This window comes from Balaenoptera ricei, chromosome 15, assembly GCF_028023285.1.
Source record: "Balaenoptera ricei isolate mBalRic1 chromosome 15, mBalRic1.hap2, whole genome shotgun sequence".
Lineage (NCBI taxonomy): Eukaryota > Metazoa > Chordata > Mammalia > Artiodactyla > Balaenopteridae > Balaenoptera > Balaenoptera ricei.
In genome coordinates, this window is record NC_082653.1 from 29,869,628 (window position 1) to 29,893,304 (window position 23,677).

Consider the following 23,677-nt stretch of genomic DNA (forward strand, 5'->3'; position numbering starts at 1 on the left):
ACCAGGGAAGTCCCCAGAGATAAGGATTTTAAACCTTCTGGCAAATGTGTACAAATGCTCTTGAAACAAATCTGGTTCTCCCCAGTATTGTCAGAAGTTAAATAGAAGTTTTACTTCTCCCCTCCATAACCAAGGAGGAGAGAGTTTTCCCCAGTAGTCACTGGGGAAATTTACTCTCACAGACTCTTTACTTTCTTCCTGGGAGTTTTTGATTCCAAATGGATTTATTTCCATGAGAAGAGATTACATTTAAATGCTGTAGGCATATAAGACATCACTAGAATTTTGCTATACAGTGGTCCAGAAAGGCAATGTTTTGGGGAAGGTGAATAATTTTAAAAACACTGAGGGTATTTTTTTCTCAAAGAAAACATTACATTTTATATAATTTATATATATTGATATAATTTGTAAATATTTCCTATCAAGGGGACATTTGTTTGAAACAATGAAAATTTAGTGATTGGTGCATTCCAATGAAGCAGCCAAGACCTGAACTGTCCAGGAAAGGACACCTTGATTTGATTGGCAGGTGTTTGGGAAGCTGTCTTGGAGTAGGATGGGAGAAAGAAGAGAAAGAGAGAGACAGGGAAAGAGTAGAACAGACAAGACTTGATGATAGGTTGGATAACAGCAGTTGAGAATGTGGGGTATCCCAGGATGCCCTCTTAATTAGGATAGTGGGAAATTGGCTTCGTGGGAATCTGACACATCCAAATTCACTGCAGGTAGAGTAGAGGAGATGACCTGTTGTTCAAGGACACGGCTAACTTCAGGGCCCAAAGGTTTTAAGCCTAAACCTAATGATCAGATATTCCTATGGCTCATGGCTGTTTTAAGGCTAACCACAGTGACTCAGAGGGTCTAGGAATAAGAATGTTAGAAGTGCTCAAATGTTAGACAACTCTAACAGAATTTTTCCTCATACTCATCTTCTTTTGCCACAAATCCTTGATACATTTCAGTGGAATCAAACTGCTCTGAATGCTTGAGTGAATCTTGTTCAGCTTTAATGACAACTGCCTGCAGATCCGAGAATGCCTTCATGGTCCCAGGAGAGCCCTCAGTTATGCTGCAGGAGCTCGCTCTCAAGGCCTTGCTACATGATGAGCTCATGTATTTCTTGTCTTAACACGGGCTGCATATGAAAATCACTTGGGGAGTTTTTTTTAAATACGAAGTCCAATCAATTGAATCTGAATCTCTGAGAATGTGGCTCTGGCATCCCTATATTAAAAGCTCCTATGGTAGGCAGGCATCTGAGATTGCCCCCAGTGATCCTCCTCTCCTGGTAGCATGCCTTTGTATAATCAATCCCCTCCACCTGAGTAAAGCCTAGACCTTGTGGCTTGCTTTTAACAAATAGAATATAACCAAAGTGACAGGCTGTCACTTACATGATTAGGTTATAAACGACTGTGACTTCCATCTGGCATTTTCTCTTGGTTCCCTTCTTGGCTCACATGCTTTGATGAAGCAACCTGCCAGACTGGAGAGGCCCACTGGCACGGAACTGACTGTGGCTTTGGACAAGAGCCAGCAAGGAACTGAGGCCCTCAGTCCAACAGCCCATGAGGAACTAAATCTTGACAACAACCAAGGGAGTGCATCTGGAATCAGATCCTGCCCCACCAGGCCTTCAGATGAGACCAAAGCCCTGGCAGACACCTTGACTGAAGCCTGTGAAAGACCCTGAAGCAAAGGACCCAGCTAAGCCCAACCCAGGTTCCTGACCTGCAGAAACGAGGAGATAGTTTTAGGATAATTTAATATACAAAAATAGATGACAAATACAGCTTCCCAAGTTATCCTAATATGCAGCCAGGGTGTACATTGCTAGTGTACATTAATTAACTTAATTAAATAATTCTTTAAAATATCTTGTAAGTTCTGCTCTAGGGTTCACATAGGCAGCACTCAGTAAGCCTCATATTGGTACTTCCTCTAAAAATAACTATTAAAACTTTCAGATATATGGAAAGGTATAAAGAATGAGCCCATTTGCCTGCCACTAAGTTTAAAAATAAAAAATTACACACACACTAGAGTCCTCCATCTACTTCTCCCCAATTATGTTACCCACATAACTCTCACAAGTGATCACTCTCCTGAACTTTCCATTTCAACTTAACATTTTTAAATGTATTGGCTTAAAGTTAAATAACATAGTTTCTTGTTTTTTAAAATCACTCATGTATCTGAAGTTATATTCCCTTTTGCATGATAGTGTAATTTTTTCCTCATTTACATTGAAGGTTTGTCTCTTTTAGTTATTTTATTAAAGAAACAACTTTGGCTTTGTTTATTCTCTGACATGTCGCATCCCGCAGCTAGGGATCCCGCATGCTGCAACTATAAGATCCCACACGTGGCAATGAAGATCCCGCATGCCACAGCTAACACCCAGAGCGGCCAAATAAATAAATATTTTAAAAAATATATATGACTGAATAAACAGGAGGGCACATTCGTGGAAGGGAAAACTTACTATCATAAAAAAGATCAATCCTTCCTAAATCAATATGTAAATTTAATACAATCCTTATTTTTTAAATAATTAAGGATGTGAATCAAGTCATATATATAAAAGGGTATTAATAACAGAATTATGTACACATGAAGAACTAGTAATACTCTAATTAGTCCAACAGTAGGGGATGTTGTAAGTAAGTTTATGGTACATACATGTGATTAGATATTTTAAAGTCATTTTATTTTGAAAAATACCATACACCATAGGGAATTGGTCATAAAATAATATTAAGCTAGATAATCAAGCTAAAACATATATAAAACTCAGAAACTTTGTAAGGAAATACATGAATATCTAACAGTCATTATCTTTAGGATGTGAAGGTGACAGGTAATTTTTTAAACACTCTTCTATACTTTTTCACATTTTCTACAATGAGTATGTAATACTTTTAAAATCAGGAAAGCGATTAATGTTATTTAAAGGAAAAAAAAAATGGATGTTCCTGCTCTGAGAAGAGATTTAACCCACTATGTGCACATCTCCGTGTGTTTGTATTTTCTCCACGTGTAATTGTGTCGTTCTGTCCCAACACAAGGTGCTGATGGGGATGCCCTATGGAAGTATACCCAGAAAGACGGTGCCTCGGGCTGAGGAAGAAAAAGCCATGGATTTTTCCGTCCTTTGGGATTTTGAGGTACCATTGCCAACATGCCAATGCACTTCCATTTTGTGATTGTGGATAAGTGTGAAGTGTTTAATTATTGGAAAGCCAGTGCTTTAACCAAATGGGATCCTAGCACTGTGCAAAATGAGCTAGCCAACCATGTCTTCCTAGGCCCCCTTCGTGGGTCCTTTTATCACACACTCTGATAAACGTGACCTCCCCATGAGGCCACAGCTCCCTGCATTCTGCCAGATCTATGTAAGGCGATATTACAGGATGGTTTTATCTCAGCATAACCACAGTAAGACCCCAGGGCTATTGCCAGTCCAGCCTTTCCCCAAGCTTCACATGACATCTTCAACTGAATATCCTACCTGCTTCTCAAATCCAACAACTATCAACCCAAACCTACATCACTTTTTCCCATCTCCTTTATTGGAACCACCGTTCACCCAGTCATTCAAGTCTGAAACCTGAAAGTCATCCCACATTTCCTCTCCTCACCACCACCCCTCACATCCAATCAATCACTAAATCTGAGCCTATCTACTAAACATTTCTTAAACCAGTCTCCTTTTCTCCATCCCTCGCACCTCTCCTCGAACCTCACGGTGGTACCAGGACCACCGTCAGAATCTTCTACCTCTCCTCCCTGCCTTGGCTTGTCTCCTCAAATCTCCATTCCCTCTGCTGCCAGGTGACCTTTCTAAAATGTAAACCTGACCCTGTCACTCCCCACCTCCGATATTCCTTTATTCCCACTCCCAGATGGAATAAAGCCCAGTGTTCTGAACTGGGTTTACAAAAGAATTGTTCATGACCTGGCTGCCTTCTACCTCTCCAGTCCCAGTCCCATGTCTGTCTAAGACCTCACACTTTATGCCCCAACATTATCAACTTTCAGGGAAGTCCAGTGCCTCCCTGCCTTTGCTCACGATCCTCTGCCTGGAACATCCCTCCTTCTTTTTGGAATCCTCATACCGCCGTGCCTCTGGGGGCCTTGGTCTGCAGCTCCAAGGAGATCCAGAGGCAGGAGGCCTGGCTGTGGTGGTTCAAGCAACACATCTTGCTGCTGCCATCCTTCACTCTCATAGTCAGATTCAAGACCCCTCAGAAATGTGTGAAAATGAGCTGGAGTATTTTTCTAAGTCATTTGGAACAGGAGTGTTCCAAATAACTACTATACCACTAAGAATTACATACTACTACCACTACATGCTACTACTAAGAATTTCCTTTATTCTTTATTTCACCCAAGGACACCTGTTGAAATGTCCTATCCACTCAAAACCAACAATTTATTCAGCAATAATCCCATGTTGTACTTGTTATTGTTGCCAAGGATAAATTTTTATTTTTCAAGTAAAAATTAAAATTTTGGAAAACTTATATCCATCACCATGACAGTGGCAGTTTCTCAGTAGTTAAATACTTTTCTGATGAGATCAATGGAGATATTAACAGTGTGATTTTTTTTATATTGTATAAGAAATGTGTCAACATTTGGCATACGTTCATAACTCAGTGAACCATTACTTTCCAGATGACCAATACATGATGTTACAAAATCATGTGTGAGTAAAAGATCCCACATCTTGATAGTAAAAGATAGAGCAATAGAATTTTAAAAACTATATTTTGAGATAATTTTAGACTTACAGAACAGTTGCATAAATAGTACAGAGAGTTCCCATATACCCTTCACCCATTCACCTTATGATAACATCTCATATACCCATAGAACAATTATCAAAACTAAGAAATTAATCTTGATACAATATTATTAACTAAAATATAGTATTTATTTGGATTTCACCAGTTTTTCCACTAATGCTCTTTTTCTATCCCAGGACCCAACTCACAATCTCACATTGATTTAATTGTCACATCTCCTTACTCTCCTCCAATCTGTGACTGTTCTCTGTCTTTCAGTGACCTTGACACTTTTGAATAGTGCTGGTCAGTTGTTTGCCCCTGAATTTGGGTTTGTCTGATGTTCTCTCGTGATTGGTTATGAATTGTTGGGGAAGTAACGTGCCTTTCTCAGAGTGTCAAATCAGGGTTACATTATGTTGACCACTTGGTTAAAGTGATATCTGCCAGAATTCTCTGCTGTAAAGTTAGTATTTTTCCCTTTTTAATTACTTAGTATTTGGGGGAGAGCAATGGATCTTAAGGTATGAAAAAGTTCATTATGTGATTCATATTCCACATTGCAACTAACCTTTAAGAAATAACTATTTAGTTAGTGGGTTGAGGTATGATATCAAAGAAGAAATAGCCACAAGTATATGAAAAAAAACTATTAAAATTTGGCTCCCCTGTCCAACTACATATCTTTGTGAGGTCAGAATAATCCCCTGTTTTATATTCAGCAAAGACATAAAAGAAGTGCTAAAATTATAAGTTAATTTTACACCTAAATTATTATACCTAAAAAGTGCGCTAATTACACCTAAAGCCAATTATACCAAAAAACAAAACCAAAATGAAACTCGAAGCTCAGGTTACATTGTGAGCCTTATCACATAGTTTTCTTTAGAAGTTTTGAAATACTGAGAAAGTTCACGGACTCCCTTCTAGTTCCAGAGTGTTAAATTAAGACCCTGGGCACAGGGTGGGGAGTGGAGGGGGAATTTGGAGCCGTGTGTGCATGTGCACACAGATGCACACACAGACACAGACACACACACACATACCTTATCCCTAATTTGTCCTGAATGTTAACAACACTCTCCTCCCCGTGCTGTGTCTCCGTGCACTCTGTATAATGGAGAAATAGACAGGAGAAAGAAGAGGGCAGATGTGGAGATGGGCATAGACTCTGGAGCAACTCGGGGAGTGAAGGGAAGAACAGGAACATCGAGAACCCTTCCTTCCTCCCCTCCGGCTCCCATCACACTCCTGAGAAAGATACCCCAGGTCGATGGAATCGTCCAATGACTGTCACGTTGAGCTTACAAACCCAGAGCATTTGGCTTTGCTGCCCCACAGGGCTACATCAAGTATTCCGCTCTCTTCTACGGCTACTACAACAACCAGAGGACCATCGGGTGGCTGAGGTACAGGTTACCCATGGCTTACTTCATGGTGGGGGTCAGCGTGTTCGGCTACAGCCTGATGATCATCATTAGATCGTAAGTATGACCGTCTCATTTACAGGCTTTTAATTTTCTTCCCACAAACACCCCACTCCTGTGGCCACACTGTGCCTACTTACCTTCTTGTTGGGGATTTAGAGAGAAAACAAGGAAACAAATAAAGCAAATGCAGATTGTCATATGGGGTATAAAAGACACAGACAGGGTAATGTGGGAAGTTCTGGGAAATGGGATAGACAGTCCTTTAGAGGAGGCTGGGCACAGCACTTTAGACAAAGCAAGAGCATGTGCAAAGGCCCTGAGGCAGCAAATATCCTACTGAGTCCCCAAAACTGTCAAAAAAAACAGTGTGGCTTGAAAGGGAACATGGTACCCATTAAGGAAAGGCTGAAGAAGTTTGCAAGGTCTGTTTTTGTTTTCCCCAGAGCCCAGCTTCCTCAGAAAAACCCTCTGCTTCTCTGTCTAGCTGGCATGTGAGAACTGAGCTGGTGCCTACAAAGATACAATGAGGCTAAATCAGTGTACATGGCAGTGAGTAACCTTGGTGTCCTCTCCAGCCCCAACTCTACTTGTCTCTGTGGTCAGAAATGGCTTTTTAATATGTCTGTGCCTCTTAATTCATATTCTCTGAAGAAAAACTTTGGCCCAGCCCACAAACTGCCTTCTTCTAAGTCAGAGGACCCCAGTCAGCACAGGCTGTGCAGGGTGGGGACACAGTCTGTGCACAGACCTGACCACCAGGCCCACTCACCCTTCAGCAGAGCCACAAGAGAAGAACATGGCCGCTGTGTGTGCACAAGAAACAGAGCGCCCTTGAAGCCCGGCTAGAACCCCCCGGAAAGCGATGGGCGGGCCCAGCTGGGTTTTCTATCTTATCATCTCAGGGGAAAATGCTGCTGTTTACAAGAGCCTGCCTGGCACAAGACAGTGACCACTAGGTGACATGTGGCTGCTCAGCTCTATCAAACAAAAGGAAAAAAAAAAACAAGGAGACAGGAGAGACAGGCTTGGTTTTATTCTTAGCCTTCACATTGCTGTTTTTCCCTGCCAAATTTAAGGATATGGAATGTTTCTCTGTTGAACCAAAAAATTAACTAAGGCAACCAGGCCCCTGGAACAGCAAATCCCAAAAGCCAACAGGTCAGATAGAGTCAGAGAGGGGCAACCCCACCCCCGTTGTATCTGATGGAGCCCCTGCCTGGGATTCCATGGTTCCCACGGGACTGATCTCCAGGAAGCACAAAGAGAGTGATACCAACCAGGGTTCTTGGCTTCCTTAATCAATAGAAATTGACTAGAGGCCAGATGAGAAATTCAGGCAAGGCTTTACTGGGGCCGCTGCTACAGCAGCTGGGGAGCAAGAACAAACAGCACGTTTCCTTGCTTGCTCACTGACGGCGGGGGTGGGGGGGTGGGGGAGCTTGTTTCTTATATGGGGTGAAGGTAGGGCCAGGGGTCAGGCCAGAGGTGTGGCTTAGGTGTTTTGCCCACCCCTTAGGTGGTGTGTGCAGGCATGCTCCGTACCCTGCTTTTGCTCCCAATACCCTGCTTTTGCTCCTGGCTCTTCAGAAATGGCAGTTGGGATTTTTTCTTTTTTTTTGTCTTTTTGTATCTTTTGCGTACAGAATTTGCCCCAACTGTGCATGCACACAGTTATTTTTAGTCCCATATAGTTTCTTTGTATTTTGTAGCTCAAGGAGAGGTGTGTCCAGCACTGCAGCAAAGGGTCCCAGGTCCCAGGCCTGTCTCAAGAGGATGAGGACAGGTAGGATGAAATAGGGGGCTATCAAGGCAGGTCCAAGGTACTTTCCTCCGAGCTTGCTTAAGAAAAAGATGTGCGTATTATCTGGTTGTAGTACTAACTGCCTCAGGGCTTATTGAATTTTACATCAGAAATATATGATTTTTATCCAAAAAAACAGATGAATTAGAAGGGGATATTCTCTGTGAGAATGAAGAGTTCTAAAACATTTGCAGGTGAGTCAAGCCACAAGAAATCAGACGTCAGGATAGAAAACATGGTTAGTGTTTTCTGTACCCTGCAGACTCCTTGTTACACAGTTGACACCATGTGTGCGCGCAGGGGACTCTGAATTTGGGGGGAAGGTGCTCTGGCTATCGGTAGCCAGATTCAAATCCATCTTGGCTCTTTCCCTTCACTGGATGTCTGCCACCTGTTTCCCTTGGGCTGACACAGTAGACACAGGGGCAGACATAACAACAGCAGTGTGCACCCTACAGGATGGCCGGCAACACCCAGGGCAGCACGAACGACGGGGAGAGCGATAACTTCACATTCAGCTTCAAGATGTTCACCAGCTGGGACTACCTGATCGGGAATTCAGAGACAGCCGACAACAAATACGCCTCCATCACCATCAGCTTCAAGGTAGTCCCTTCAGGGCCATTCCCACTTCCCGGGGGAACTTTGGGTCCCTCCTGTCATTGGGAGACTTCTCCCAGCTGGGGCATGGGAAATAAGATCCCCGATTAATTTGTGGTAAGAGCTTTACCAGAAGTGGGAGCCTAGCTCTCAAGCCTTCAAGAAAGAATGCTCATGGCTGGTACCCACCATCTGTTTCTTAACATGGCAGAGAATCATGGAGTTGGTCCCTAGTTCTGCCTCTTTCCTCGTAGAACTGCTTTCTGCTGGAGGAAGTGAAAGGACACACTTGGGGCAGCCGTTCTCAATGTTTACACATATTTGTATGAACTAAGGAGCATTAAAAATCTTCTGAGCCCCAGCCCCAGAGATTCTGGTGTAATTGGTCTGGGGTGGGGTCCTGGCATTGGTTTTTTGAAAACTCCCCCAAGAACACCCACAAAGAGTTGAGAACCCTGGTTTGGGGGTGTGGGAATAAAGGAATCAATTAAGTGTACAACTCCACACTTAATTATCTTATTAATTTGTTCACAAGAGAGCTATGAGGTGGCCTACAGAATATAGAACGAAAGCAAGCCTGAGGGTGAGCAGATGAATGAAAGCAGAAACACTGCACATCTCACTTTTCCCTCCATGACTGTAAAAACCATTCAAAGTTCTTTTTTATTTATTTATTTAGTTAGTTAGTTAGTTATTTTTAACATCTTTATTGGAGTATAATTGCTTTACAGTGGTGTGTTAGTTTCTGCTCTATAACAAGGTGAATCAGCTATATATATACATATATCCCCATATCTCCTTCCTCTTGCCTCTCCCTCCCACCCTCCCTATCCCACCCCTCTAGGTGGTCACAAAGCACCGAGCTGATCTTGTGCTATGTGGCTGCTTCCCACTAGCTATCTATTTTACATTTGGTAGTGTATATATGTCCATGCCACTCTCTCACTTCGTCTCAGCGTACCCTTCCCACTCTCCGTGTCCTCAAGTCCATTCTCTACGTCTGCGTCTTTATTCCTGTCCTGCCCCTAGGTTCATTAGAACCTTTTTTTTTTTTTAGATTCCATGTATATGTGTTAACATACGGTATTTGTTTTTCTCCTTGTGACTTACTTCACTCTGTATGACAGACTCTAGGTCCATCCACCTCACTACAAATAGAGCTCTTTTTTTTTTTACTTGAAGTATATTTGATTTACAATGTTGTGTTAGTTTCTGTTGTATAGCAAAGTGATTCAGTTATACATATATATTCATTTTCATATCCTTTTCCTCTATAGGTTACTACAAGATATTGAATATAGTTCCCTGTGCTATATACAGTAGGACCTTGTTGTTTGTCTATTTTGTATATAGTAGTTTGTATCTGCTAATCCCAAACTCTTAATTTATCCCCCCCTTTCTCCTTTAGTAACCATAAGTTTGTTTCCTATGTCTATGAGTCTGTTTTGTTTTGTAAATAAGTTCATTTGTAGCATATTTTAGATACCACATATAAGTGATATCATATGGTATTTGTCTTTCTCTTTCTGACTTACCTCACTTAGTATGATGAGCTCTAGGTCCATCCATTATTTCATTCTTTTTTATGGCTGGGTAATATTCCATTGTGTGTGTGTGTGTGTGTGTGTGTGTGTGTGTGTGTGTACGCCACATCTTCTTTATCCATTCATCTGTCAATGGACCCTTAGGTTGCTTCCATGTCTTGGTGCTTATAAATAGTGTTGCAATGAACATTGGGGGTGCATATATCTTTTCAAATTAGAATTTTTGTCTTTTCCAGATATATGCCCAGGAGTGGGATTGCTGGATCATGTGGTAACTCTATTTTTAGTTTTACTATTCTCCACAGTGGCTGCAGTTCCCACCAACAGCATAGGAGGGTTCCCTTTTCTCCACACCCTCTCCAGCATTTATTATTTGTAGACCTTTTAATGATGGCCATTCTGACAGGTGTGAGGTGACACCTCATTGTAGTTTTGATTTGCATTTCTCTGATAATTAGCATGTTGAGCATCTTTTCATGTGCCTGGTGGCCATCTGTATGTCTTCTTAAAAACCATTCAAAGTTCTTGATAGTCCAGTGCTTCTCCTGTCTGATCAGTCAGACTTTCTTACCCCAGGACCTTGCAGAGGTCAGATCTACACCACAACGGTGCTTTGTTGTCTTGCCTTCTTCCTCTCTTCTCTCCTGGCCCTTCTGGGAGGAGAAGTGGGCTGCTGCCCACTGATACCAATCGTTGCCTACAGAAGGCAGGTACACCCACCAGGGACAGGGCTTGGGCTCAGCAACTCACTACATGGGTTTCATGAGCCCCAGAGTCAGCTTGGCAGTGGGTAGAGCAGGGAGCGGGCTCAGTTCTCCTTCTCCTTCTCCTTCTCCTTCTTCTCCTTCTCAGCAATGGGAAGCCTGTGGTGGAGCATCCAAGGGCAGGGTAGGGGTCAACAAAGGCTTTGACCCTTCCTTCAGGACTACTAGAGAGAGACAAAGAAGGTCAATGCCTGTGAAGCACTTTGAACATATGGGAAGGAGAAGGCTTCTCCTCTGAGTCTGTTAAAAACCACTTATATAACAGGGCACATGTTGTGAGAACTGTGTGCATTAATGTATACTAACTGCCTGATGAGTTAGTTGAAACTGAACCCGAACACAATAACTGTTAATTGATTGAAAAATCTCCTTCCTTCTCCCAAGGCAATAGAAGTAAAAACAAAAATAAACAAATGGGACCTAATCAAACTTACAAGCTTTTGCAAAGCAATGAAAACCATAAACAAAACAAAAAGACAACCTACAGAATGGGAGAAAATATTTGCAAATGATGCAACCGACAAGGGCTAAATTTCCAAAATATACAAACAGCACATACAACTCAACAGCAAAAAAACAAACAACCCTATCCAAAAATGGGCAGAAGACCTAAATAGACATTTCTCCAAAGAAGAAATACAGATGGCCAATAGGCACATGAAAAGATGCTCAACATCACTAATTATTAGAGAAATGCAAATCAAAACAACAATGAAGTACCACCTCACATGAGTCAGAATGGCCATCATTAAAAAGTCTACAAATAACAAATGCAAGAGAGGGTGTGGAGAAAAGGGACCTTCCTACACTGTTACTGGGAGTGTAAGTTGGTGCAGCCACTATGAAAGCAGTATGGAGGTTCCTCAGAAAACTAAAAATAGAATTACCATATGATCCAGCAATCCCACTCCTGGGCATATATCCAGACAAAACTAGAATTCAAAAAAGATACATGCACCCCTATGTTCATAGCAGCACTATTCACAGTAGCCAAGACATGGAAACAACCTAAATGTCCATCGATAGATGAATGGATAAAGAAGATGTGGTACAGTGGAATACTACTCATCCATTAAAAAGAACAAAATAATGCCATTCGCAGCAACATGAATGCAACTAGAGATTATCATACTAAGTGAAATACGTCAGAAAGAGAAAGACAAACACCATATGATATCACTTATATGTGGAATCTAAAAAATGACACAAATGAACCTATCTAGGAAACAGAAAGAGACTCATGGACATAGAGAACAGACTTGTGGTTGCCAAGCGGGAGGGAGGTGGGGGAGGAATGGAGTGGGAGGTCGGGGTTAGCAGATGGACGCTTTTATATATAGAATGGATAAACAACAAGGTCTTACCATATAGCACAGAGAACTATATTCAATATCCTATGATAAACCATAATGCAAAAGAATATTTTTTAAAAAGAATGTGTATATATATATATATATATATATATATATATATATGTGTGTGTGTGTGTGTGTGTGTGTGTGTGTATAACTGAATCACTTTGCTGTACAGTAGTAATTAACACAACATTATAAATGAACTATACTTCAATTTAAAAAAAAAATCTCCCAGGTACTTTGGTGTCCGGGAGACCTCATTTTCCATCCTGGCTCTGCCATGTACTAATTGTGTCTTTCTATGAAAAACTTACTAATGCAGGATACAAGGTTAATAGTAAAAAATCTATTGTATTTTTATACACTAGCAGCAAAGAATTAGAAAATAATTTATTTCCAGTTTCAATAAAATGACATAAAGTACAAAAAATTCCAAGGAATAGATTTAACCAAAAAAAAAAAAAAATGTGTGAGACTGCCTACACCAAAAAGTACAAAACATTGCTGAAAGGAATTAAGAAACTCTAAATAAATGGGAAAATATACCATGCCCATGGATTAGAACAGGGGTCAGCAAACTATGGCCCAGGGTCCAAATCCAGCCTGCTGCCTATTTTTGTAAATAAGATTTTATTGAGACAAAGTCATGCTCATTTATTTATATATTATCTATAGTTGCTTTCATGCTACAGTGACATAGTTGAGTAGCTATGAGAGAGACCACACGGCTTGCAAAACCAAAAATATTTGCTATCTGGTTTTTTAATAGAAAAAAACTTGGCCAGAACTTTTTTATTAAAAAAGCCAGCCGCGGGCTTCCCTGGTGGCGCAGTGGTTGAGAATCTGCCTGCCAATGCAGGGCACACGGGTTCGAGCCCTGGTCTGGGAAGATCCCACATGCCGCGGAGCGACTGGGCCCGTGAGCCACAATTGCTGAGCCTGCGCGTCTGGAGCCTGTGCTCCGCAGCGGGAGAGGCCGCGATGGTGAGAGGCCCGCGCACTGTGATGAAGGGCGGCCCCCCCTTGCAACTGGAGAAAGCCCTCGCACAGAAATGAAGACCCAACACAGCCATAAATTAATTAATTAAAAAAAAAAAAAAAAAAAAAAGCCAGCCCCTGGCTTAGAAGACTTGATATTGGCCGAGTCGGGTGGCATATGGGACCTTAGTTCCCCGACCAGGGATCAAGCCTGCAGTGCCTGCAGTGAAAGTGCGGGGAAGTCCCAGAAGACTCAGTATTTTTCAGATTAAATTCTAAACTACTTGATCTATAGAGTTAAAACAGCCCCCATTGGATACTGAGATCTCTCTGGGCATTAGTAGCTGTAACTGGTTTTTTGTTGGGATTAAGGATAATGGATGGTGAGTGTTCAGCACCACATCTAACACACAGTAAGTATCCAGTAAATCTAAGCTTTGTCACTACATGTACCAAAGTAGAAGTAACAAGAAAAAATGTAATTTTTTAAGATTCCTTTTTTTCTTCCAGTTTTATTGAGATATAATTGACATACAGCACTGTATAAGTTTAAGGTGCACAGCATAATGCTTTGACTTACATACATCATGAAATTATTACCACAATAAGTTTCATGAACATCCATCATCTCGTATAGATACAAAATTAAAGAAATAGAAAAAAATATATTTTTCCTTGTGATGAGAACGCGGGACTTACTCTAACAACTTTCATATATAACATACAGCAGTGTTAATTATATTTAACATGTACCTTACATCCCTAGTACTTATTTATCTTATAACTAGAAGTTTGTATCTTTTGACTGCCTTCCTCCAGTTCCCCCTCCATCCACCCCATCCCCCACCTCTGGTAACCACAAATCTGATCTCTTTTTCTATAAGTTTGTTTGTCTGTTTGTTGAGTATAATTGACTTTCAACACTATGTTAGTTCCTGTTATACGGCAGAGTGATATTTCTCTACAATTAAAAATGACCACCATCGTAAGTCTAGTTATAATATGTCACCATACAAAGATATTACTTAGTCATTAATTATATTTCCCACTTTGTACATTTTGTACTCGTGACATTTATTTTTCACCTGGAAGTTTGTACCTCTTAATCTCCCTCACCTATTCAAAATGTATTTTCTTAAAGAAAAGCATTATCCATATACCATCCCCTCTGAATTCTTTCATTTCTGGAAATATAGAAAGTAGTAATCTCAAGGAACCCAACAACAATGGTTTCTTGTTATTATTCACATCTCATTTTCACACATCAAGGAATCAATAGTGGATGAACAAGAGAGTAACAAAGAAGAAAATGTCCATCTGACAAGATTTCTCCGTGTCCTGGCCAACTTTCTCATCATCTGCTGTTTGTGTGGAAGTGGGTACCTCATTTACTTTGTGGTGAAACGATCCCAAGAATTCTCCAAAATGCAGAACGTCAGCTGGTATGAAAGAAATGAGGTGAGGAGGGCATCTCTGCTGAAGTGAATATTTCAGGAAAATACTGACATTACCCTGGTTCCCATGCCATTAAGCTGAATTATTGAATTCTGGACTATAGGACTAATTTTAAAAAGTGAAATTACATCGCTTATAAATCAATTGTCTAGTAATGCATGGGTGTGATTCTGGGCTTGCTTTTCTATTCCATTGGTGTATTTGTCTATTCTTGCACTAATAACACACTGATAAACTATGGCTTTATTGTATGTCTTGATATCTGATAGAGTGAGTTCTCTCATCAAGATCCACAAAAACACACATTAAGTTTTTATTGCGCTTGCATTGAATCCATAAATCTCTCTTGGGAATTTGACATCTGTGGTAGTTGGCAAATTCTTCCCATCCTTGTATCCACATTTTTTTGCAATGTGATTTTCTAGCTCCTCCCATGAAGAGGTGGAATCTGTTTCCCATCCCTTGCCTTAGTCAGTGAAACAGTAGCAACGACGATACAAGCAGACTTGAAAAGTGCTTGTATTTTGGAACTTGTTCTCTTGGGAACCTGAGACCTCCACCATGTGAATGATGCCCAGCTAGGCTCCTAAATGATGAGCGGCACATGGCCCAATTATCTCATCACCTCAGGTGACAGCAAATCCACCACCAGATGTGTGAATGAAGCTGACCCCAAAAGCCACACCCTGCACCACATCCCTCTACTGTTGTTTCTGTTCTGTGATCTGAGTTTCTGGTCTTCCATGCTCCTGAGAGGAGGTGATTCTTACCTAGCTCACAACTTTTACAGAACACAAAGCACTGTCCCATATGTTAATTCATTTACTTCTCAAAGATAGTTTGCTATTTTTATCAATGCTAATAGCAGCAATCGTGATGACAACCAGTCACAGAGCAATTAGGACCTGTGGAACACACACTGACTGCTCAGGGCTTATTAGTGCCTTCGCCAGGGTCATACAGCAAGTTGTGGAGACCCCGGGGCATTTCCAGAGGCAGAGGAGGGGGCAAAAAGGAGATGGAGATGCATGGCCCTGGGGGTGCAGAGATGGTGGAGAAGCAAGTGATATTGATGACAAAACTAAACCAGCTCTCCCAATTTCTCAGGTAGAAATTGTGATGTCCCTGCTTGGGATGTTTTGTCCCCCTCTGTTTGAAACCATTGCTGCCCTGGAGAATTACCACCCACGCATTGGACTGAAGTGGCAGCTGGGGCGCATCTTTGCACTCTTCCTGGGAAACCTCTACACATTTCTTTTGGCCCTGATGGATGACGTCCACCTGAAGGTAAAGACCACAAACATTCCCCCAATTCCTAGTGCCCACCAAATTTCTTTTTTAAATATAGTAATTTCCTTGTGCATAATTTATATTAATTTAAAATTTTTTGGAAAGGTCAGAAAAGTAAAATGAAGAAAAATATCACCAGATTCCTATGACCCAATTGTTAACATTTTGCTTCAGTTCTTTACTGTCTTTTTCTTAGGCTTTTTCACATCATCTGCATCTCATTTGGTACCCTTAATATTTTATCTGCAGGCTTTCCCGTATTGTTTCTTAGCTGCCATAAATGTTTACCAGCCCAGTATGCATCCACTGAGATGATAAGTCATGGTTGAGTTAACCTTTCATCACTGCTCACCAGATGGTTATGGCGTACCCACCAAGCCAGGCCCTGGGGGTACAGCAGAGAGCAAGACATGCTCCTGTTCCAGGGGAGACAGACTCATTCATCGAAGCATGCTGGGGCAGGTGCTTCAGTGGGAGCAAGCCCAGGGCAGCGTGGCAGTGCACAGGAGGGCTGCAAACCCCGCCGTGGGGGATCTTAGCGGACCTTGGAGAAAGCAGAGGGAACAGCTCATGCACACAGGGAACTATGAGTTAGCTGAACGATAGAGTGCAGGGGAAGAAGTGAAAAATGAAATTGGGGGACGGGCCAGATTATGATGCTCCTCTTCCCCACACCTCCCTCCTCATGAACTTTTTCCAGGAAAAAGGAAAACAGGAACAGGAAGCTAACTGCAAGTTAGCTAACAGGAACTTAACAGGAAGCTACTGGAAGTTTCTCAGCATGGAAGTGACTGGATCTGACCCTTACCTACTCTCCACCTTCATTTCTTGCTTCCCTCCTACCCTAGTAAACTCCTTCACCCTCCTGAGCTTCACATTTCCTCCACGGGGCAAAATTCTCTCTTGCCTCTCTCTCCACCCTTCTCCCCATGTTTGACTAGTTGACTAATCCTCCTGCGGTTTGGCTCAGATGTCACTGCCTCCAGGAAGGGCCCTGTTGTCTGATGTGGATTTCCTCAGTCCCCAAAGAAAATTTCCCACAGCTCTTATCACTCTGGTCTGTAATTGTCTGTTCGTCTCTGTCACTTACTAGACAGTGAACTTTCTGAGGAAAGCTCCGTTCACTCCTGTGTCGCTCCTGTTCACTCTTGTGTCACCATTGCCTTATATGCCCAGAATAGACCCTGAATAAATTAATCTCTGCCTTATATGCCCAGAATAGACCCTGAATAAATTAATCTCTGCCTTATATGCCCAGAATAGACCCTGAATAAATTAATCTCAAAAGAAGAATGAATAACTGAATGGATGGATGGATGGACAAATGGATGAATGGACAGATGAATAATAACAGAGAAGAAAACTTCCTGGAAAAGACCCAAGGACTTTAGCCAGTTGCCCCCCTCTCCTCTATAGATTGAAAGGCTGGGGAGGGCATTTCTGGAGAGACCTGTTGAGGGGTAGGGCAGGGGCTAGATGGTAGGGTTGTGGCATATGCTGGCTCTATTTGTTGTTCCTGTGGAAACATTGGACCTTCCCTGGCTCCTTCCAACCCCACATCTCCATCTTCCATTCTAGCTTTCTAACGAAGAGACAATAAAGAACATCACCCACTGGACTCTGTTTCACTACTACAACTCCTCGGGTTGGAACGAGAGCGTCCCCCGGCCACCCCTGCGCCCTGCAGATGTGCCCCGGGGTTCTTGCTGGGAGACAGCTGTGGGCATTGTGAGTAGTTACGCTCTCCTGAAAAGGTGACCCCTGTTCTCAGTTCTTCGTTATCCCTTCTTGATGTTTCCATTTTTAAGCCACCAAAATGTCAAGCTAGCATTTCTTAGGAAAGTTCCACATTTTCACGTTACCTTTTTTTCAGTGTCCCACATATTTCTCTCTGTGCTTCATCTAGTAGTCTAATACCGCTTGGATTTATTTAGAGTTTTACTGCAGATTTCACTGAAAGCCTGAGGTTCTCCACCTGGAAATCATGAATACAACTCCTAAAAGTTGTATACAAGATTTTGTGTGTATATGCATCTGTGCATTTTTCTGTAAAGAGAATTAAAGGTTTTCATTAGAATGTCAAAAATTAACAACTACCATTTCCCCTTATCCACTTTCGCTACTGTTCCTGTAGCTTACACAGTGTGGACTTCAAAGGCTAGTGTTCTTTGCCTTCTTCCTAGGCAGAAACTTGAAGTATTCACAGGTAACACAGGAATCAGCTGCCTTCTCTTCCTCAACTCCGTCTTTTTGCATGGGGTTTCTATTCATCTGCCACCCCTGAAGAATCCATGCCCATAGAGCATTGGACAACAGTGTTTTTAACTGAGGTTGATGAAGTCCCATAGAGGAGAGGATTATATCACACACTTCATCAAACACTGCCTACAAGTCCACCAGCAGATATTTTCCTGAGGCAGAGTTTCCTTTCCACGGGGTCCTGGGGGCTTTTTCTCCCTGCTTCCTTCACAGAAGGCTCAGACTCATGACTTCTCATCTCCTCTAGTCTAAATTCCCCCATTCTCTTCAAATCGTCCTCATCTTTAATGTGTAGAGCAACTCACATTTCTAAACCCATCACAGTGTGTAACAGAGAAAGCCTTCAAGTCAGTAAAACCTACCCTCTTTAGAAGACAAAAGAGAGTTCATTACCTACATGATTCCTTTGGAATATTCTGCTATAGAATTTCTCTTTTCCTTCCTCACATCCTTGGAAGGCATCTCTCTTGCCCTCCTCCCTGAATGCCTATCACTGATTAAAACTTGTTTCCTTCTGAGTTTGTTGGTAATGATGGGTTTGAGGCGTTTTGTCCTGCTCACCTATGTCCACCACCACCTTCACCCCAGGCCCCAGAGCATCACCTTGCATAGACGTGGAAACCTGATACAAGTCAGTTTGTGTTTTACTTAAGAGTAATAGTCTGAATTCTTGTTAAGGAAAAACCCTGAAAACTCATCAGCCGTTCATCCAGCAAGCATTTATTAATCATCTTGGAAGATACAAAAATGAATAGAGCAGACCCTATGTCCCCTGGGAACTCCAAGTCTATTAGATGTCTTAAAGATTGTGACGAAGTCAGGTAGATCTTTCCAACTTTTCAAAAAAAATTAATAAATTATATGTACTCTACACATCAAAGAAAACTTTGTTCCTTTGCTTTTGGCTCTTCTGTGTGCCTCTGTGAAAAACCTACATTATTTTCTCTACATACCCCCCCCCAAAAAAATCCAATTAGCAGGGGGTGAAGAAAACCAGCTGCTGTCCCCAGGGACAATGGTCAGATTCAGTCTTAGCTGGGGCAGCTGGCACTTCAGAGCAGGTGGGGGAAGCAAGGAGTGAGCCTTCAGATCCCACATCTATGCAATAGTGCTGATAACTACCAAATACTGGGTATTGCCAACTGCCAGGCAATTTGCATACATAATCACTAACTTTCCCAGTAACCCTGCAAGGTTAATGTTATCAGCTTCAAAAGGTTCAGAGACTATCCCAAAGCAATAAATTAGTAACTTGTAGAGCTGGAACCTATAGTAAGCATTTTTCAAAGCATGGGGTCTTTTATCTGCACCACCATTCTGCCACCATTAATCAGAGGGTCACAGAGAAGAATACGAGTGGGTGGGGGAGCATTGGCATGGCTGCAGTCAGTTGGGAGAAGCAGGCATGGTCAAACCCTGACCATCCCCTTTCTCTATGTTCCTCCTTGCAGGAATTCATGAGGCTGACAGTGTCGGACATGCTGGTAACGTGTATCACCATCCTGCTGGGGGACTTCCTGCGGGCTTGTTTTGTCCGGTTCATGAACTACTGCTGGTGCTGGGACCTAGAGGCTGGATTTGTAGGTCACCACTTCATGGGCGTTGTGCAGAAAGGCGTTCCAATCATCCTCTCTGATATAGTCAGATGCATTCTGTGCATTTCTTTAGACGCTTAATGACAGTCTCTACTCTGTCAAGTAATATTTAATTTTTTCTAAGCAGGACACAAAATCCAATAGATAAAAAGTTTTTTTAATATTTTCAAATGTTAAATTTTAAATTCCCAAGATTTAACCCTCCTATATTTGGATTCTGCATGTTTCTTCCTTTAATCCACGCTCACCTGACTTTCCTTCTCTCTCTCCTCACTTTGTTTTCCTCCTTCTCTCATTCTTGTCACTTTTTATCTCCATTTCCGTAAGACAAATTGGGAAGCAGGTTTAAGCTGGCCTCACAAAGACCCCGACTCCCTAATGCTCACACACTTTATGTTCTTTCAAACAGTTGACAAATTTCCAAAACTCTGAAAATCAGAGTCAGGTTGAAAATCTGCATCTGGCTGAGGTGGTTCCTTTCCATGAAGAAGAAGATGAGAGCGGGGCTTCCCTGCTGGCGCAGTGGTTAAGAATCCACCTACCAATGCAGGGGATACGGGTTCGATCCCTGGTCCGGGAAGATCCCACATGCCACGGAGCAACTAAGCCCGTGCACCACAACTACTGAGCCTGCGCTCTAGAGCCCGCGAGCCACAACTACTGAAGCTTGTGCGCCTAGAGCCCGTGCTCCGTAACAAGAGAAGCCACCACAATGAGAAGCCCGTGCACCGCAACGAAGAGTAGCCCCTGCTTGCCACAACTAGAGAGAAAGCCCACGTGCAGCAACAAAGACCCAACGCAGCCAAAAATTAATTAATTAATTAATTTTTAAAAACGATGAGAAGGAGAAAGATTGGAGGAGAGATTTATTCATTTTGTTTTTAAAGCTTTCTTTACATTTGACTCATTTAATTATTTGCATTTTGTTATTTATTTCATTTACTCCTTGCTTATAATTTCAAGTTACATTTCTGATTAGAACATTGATAAAACGTTCTCTTGGGGCCTCCCAAGGACACACTGTCAGCCTGCAGGCCATAAAAGGTAAAAATTCTCTCTCTGTTTTTTTTTTTTTTTAGTTTGGCTATGCTGCACAGCTTGCGGGATCTTTATTTCCCGACCAGGGATTGAACCCAGACCCCTGCGGTGGAAGTGTGGAGTCCTAACCACTGCACTGCCATGGAATTCCCAAAAAATTCTCATTATTTTAATTGGAGAAGACATTGAAGAAAGTTTCAAGTTTGAGAACTTCAAAACTCTTTTTTTTAAAGTTGAAAACATGCTAAAGAAATAGAACTCCGAATCTAAGTTTCCTCTCTGGTCACCAGAGCAGGCTCTTTGGGGTGGAGTGGCTTGGTCAGTTGACTGGTAGTGGGGTCTGGCGGACACGACCTAACAGACTTTCTCTCCTCTCTCTCTCTCTCCCTCCAGCCCTCATATGCTGAGTTTGATATTAGTGGAAATGTGCTTGGTTTGATCTTCAACCAAGGAATGATCTGGTGAGTTATCCATTTCCTCTGGTGATCACCTCATCTGGGGAGTCAAAAAAGCTGGAATCCCAGACTTTGCCTCAACCAGCTAGAGAGAGGCTGGACAAATCATCTGGCCTCTCTGAGCTCCCTTCTTTCACTTGAGCAGGACTAGAGGAGAACCAGGACAGTGTCTGGCCTACCCACTTGCTACCATGTACGTAGAGAGGGGAGAGAAGAGCTAGGGAGAGAGAAGGAGAAAAGGAAGAGGGAGGAAAGAGGGAGGAGAGAGGGAAGAAGGAAAAAAGGAAAAAGTAGGGTGGGAAAGAAAGAAGAGAAGGAAAGGGAGGGAGGGAGAAGGAAGGGGAGGAAAGGAAAGAGAGAAGGAGGGAAGGAGATAAATGAACTGAGGAACTTCCCTCTGAGAAGGAGTTAGAGGAGGCTGCCTGACTTCAGCCAAACGCTTTCAAAGGCTCATAGCAAGCCAATATCCAATTGTTTTAATTTAAGGACTTCAAATACTTTTCTGAGCAGCAATGCTATTTAATGGAGACCATGGAGAAACAGACAAGAGACCATGTAATTTGCTCCATGCCTGGCGGTGGGGCAGTGGTAAAATCCTGGCCAGAACCCAAGCCAGGAATGCTCAGGGAGTCCCTGTCCTGAGGAATGGATGGCTATGGCTTGGTGATAAATGTCCTGGTTAAATGGGAGGCCCCTTCCCTTGGGACCTACAGAGAAAGCAACAAGGCCTCCTGCCCCTAGCCCATCAGTCCCGTTTCCTTCTGCCGTCCTTCCCCGGCCTCTCCTACTGTCGAGCCAACCAGGTGTGCGGTCTCTGCCCTTCCAGGATGGGCTCCTTCTACGCCCCAGGACTGGTGGGCATCAACGTGCTGCGCCTGCTGACCTCCATGTACTTCCAGTGCTGGGCGGTGATGAGCAGCAACGTCCCCCACGAACGCGTGTTCAAAGCCTCCCGATCCAACAACTTCTACATGGGCCTCTTGCTGCTGGTGCTCTTCCTCAGCCTCCTGCCGGTGGCCTACACCGTCATGTCCCTTCCACCCTCCTTTGACTGCGGGCCATTCAGGTGCACAGTCTCAGTTGCAGGGGAGCACCTCCTCTCCCAGGGCAGTCTGCTCAGAGATCTCAGGCTCAGAATTCCAGTTCTGGTGTCACTTCAGCCTGCAAAAGGCCATGGAGCTTTGGGAAAATCATTAATGCTGTTCAACAGAGTTTTCTGCAGGATGGAGATGTTCTATGTCTGTGCTATCCAATATGGTAGCCACCAGCCACATGTGGCTGTTGAGCACTTGAAATGAGGACCAAGAAATTGAATTTCCAATTTTATTTCATTTAAATTAATTTTAATTTAAATAACCACCAGTGGCTAATGGCTACCATATTGGACAGCACAGCTCTAACCTTTTAACATATGGATAATCTACTGCCCTGGATTACCTTGCCATGGGATGAGTAACAGGGCATTCTGAAAATGAAATGACCATACATTTACAAGTCCCATTCAAATGTGAAGCCGCTACTGAGACTCTGGACAGGGTCCTCATGCTCTACAGGGCACTGTAGGCTCAAGGTATAAGTCAGACTAGTTTCAGAGACTGGACATTGTATATAAAGAGCTAAATAATTATGTAAGGAGGTAGATGGAGACAGAATGTGCATCTACTGCTCAATTTCCAAATGTGACACCCTCTGAAAACAAAGCCCTTTCTTTTCTGCATAAAAAGGGATTCTGTGGTTCAAGAGTTTGGGACATGCTACCCCTTTCATCTACCACCTCCTCACTTAGAAATGCACAATGCACACTCCTTTATTCAAGGCTCTGAAGAAACGTGCAGTGAGAGACCGTGTGCAAGCCGGTGCTTCCATCCCTACTGACCACAGACCCTTGCTCCATGGAACACCATCTAGGGCAGGGAGGAGGGTGAGGCTAGTAAGGTGCCCACCCTGCACTTGCACAACCCCGAGGGCAGTACCTCCTTAAACTGTGCACCCCAGGGCCTCACCCACCTCACTCCAGTCCCGACCCTGCCTACTAATGTGGATCAACATGCTTTGGGAAATGCTGAACTGACACTTCTCAGTTTATAACGGACTGACCTTGATAAAGCCCTGTGCTTGGTGCCCCACAGCAAGGGCTGTGGGAGCTCAGAGGAGTCGTTAGCAGGAGAGCTCACAGCAGAGTGTAATGGGGCTGAACGGGGGTCCAGACAGAAGGAAAGGGGGGTTGGATCCAGAGTGGAGGACCATGCCGAGCGGCAGGAGGCCTGGGCACCAGGCTGAGGGACAACCACGTGGCAGAAGTGGCAGAAGCTTCTTTAGC

At 42.9% G+C, this 23,677-nt stretch overlaps 1 protein-coding gene across 1 annotated transcript in view; it reads left to right on the forward strand.

The window, feature by feature from the left end:
* TMC2 (transmembrane channel like 2) overlaps nucleotides 1-23,677 on the forward strand; it is a 70,177-nt gene that overhangs the window by 22,529 nt on the left and 23,971 nt on the right. The window contains 9 exon segments of the mRNA XM_059898671.1: nucleotides 3,072-3,170; nucleotides 6,135-6,277; nucleotides 8,483-8,630; nucleotides 14,535-14,723; nucleotides 15,828-16,007; nucleotides 17,589-17,738; nucleotides 19,721-19,849; nucleotides 21,296-21,363; nucleotides 22,184-22,423. Of these exon segments, the coding sequence (XP_059754654.1) occupies nucleotides 3,072-3,170; nucleotides 6,135-6,277; nucleotides 8,483-8,630; nucleotides 14,535-14,723; nucleotides 15,828-16,007; nucleotides 17,589-17,738; nucleotides 19,721-19,849; nucleotides 21,296-21,363; nucleotides 22,184-22,423 (1,346 nt within the window).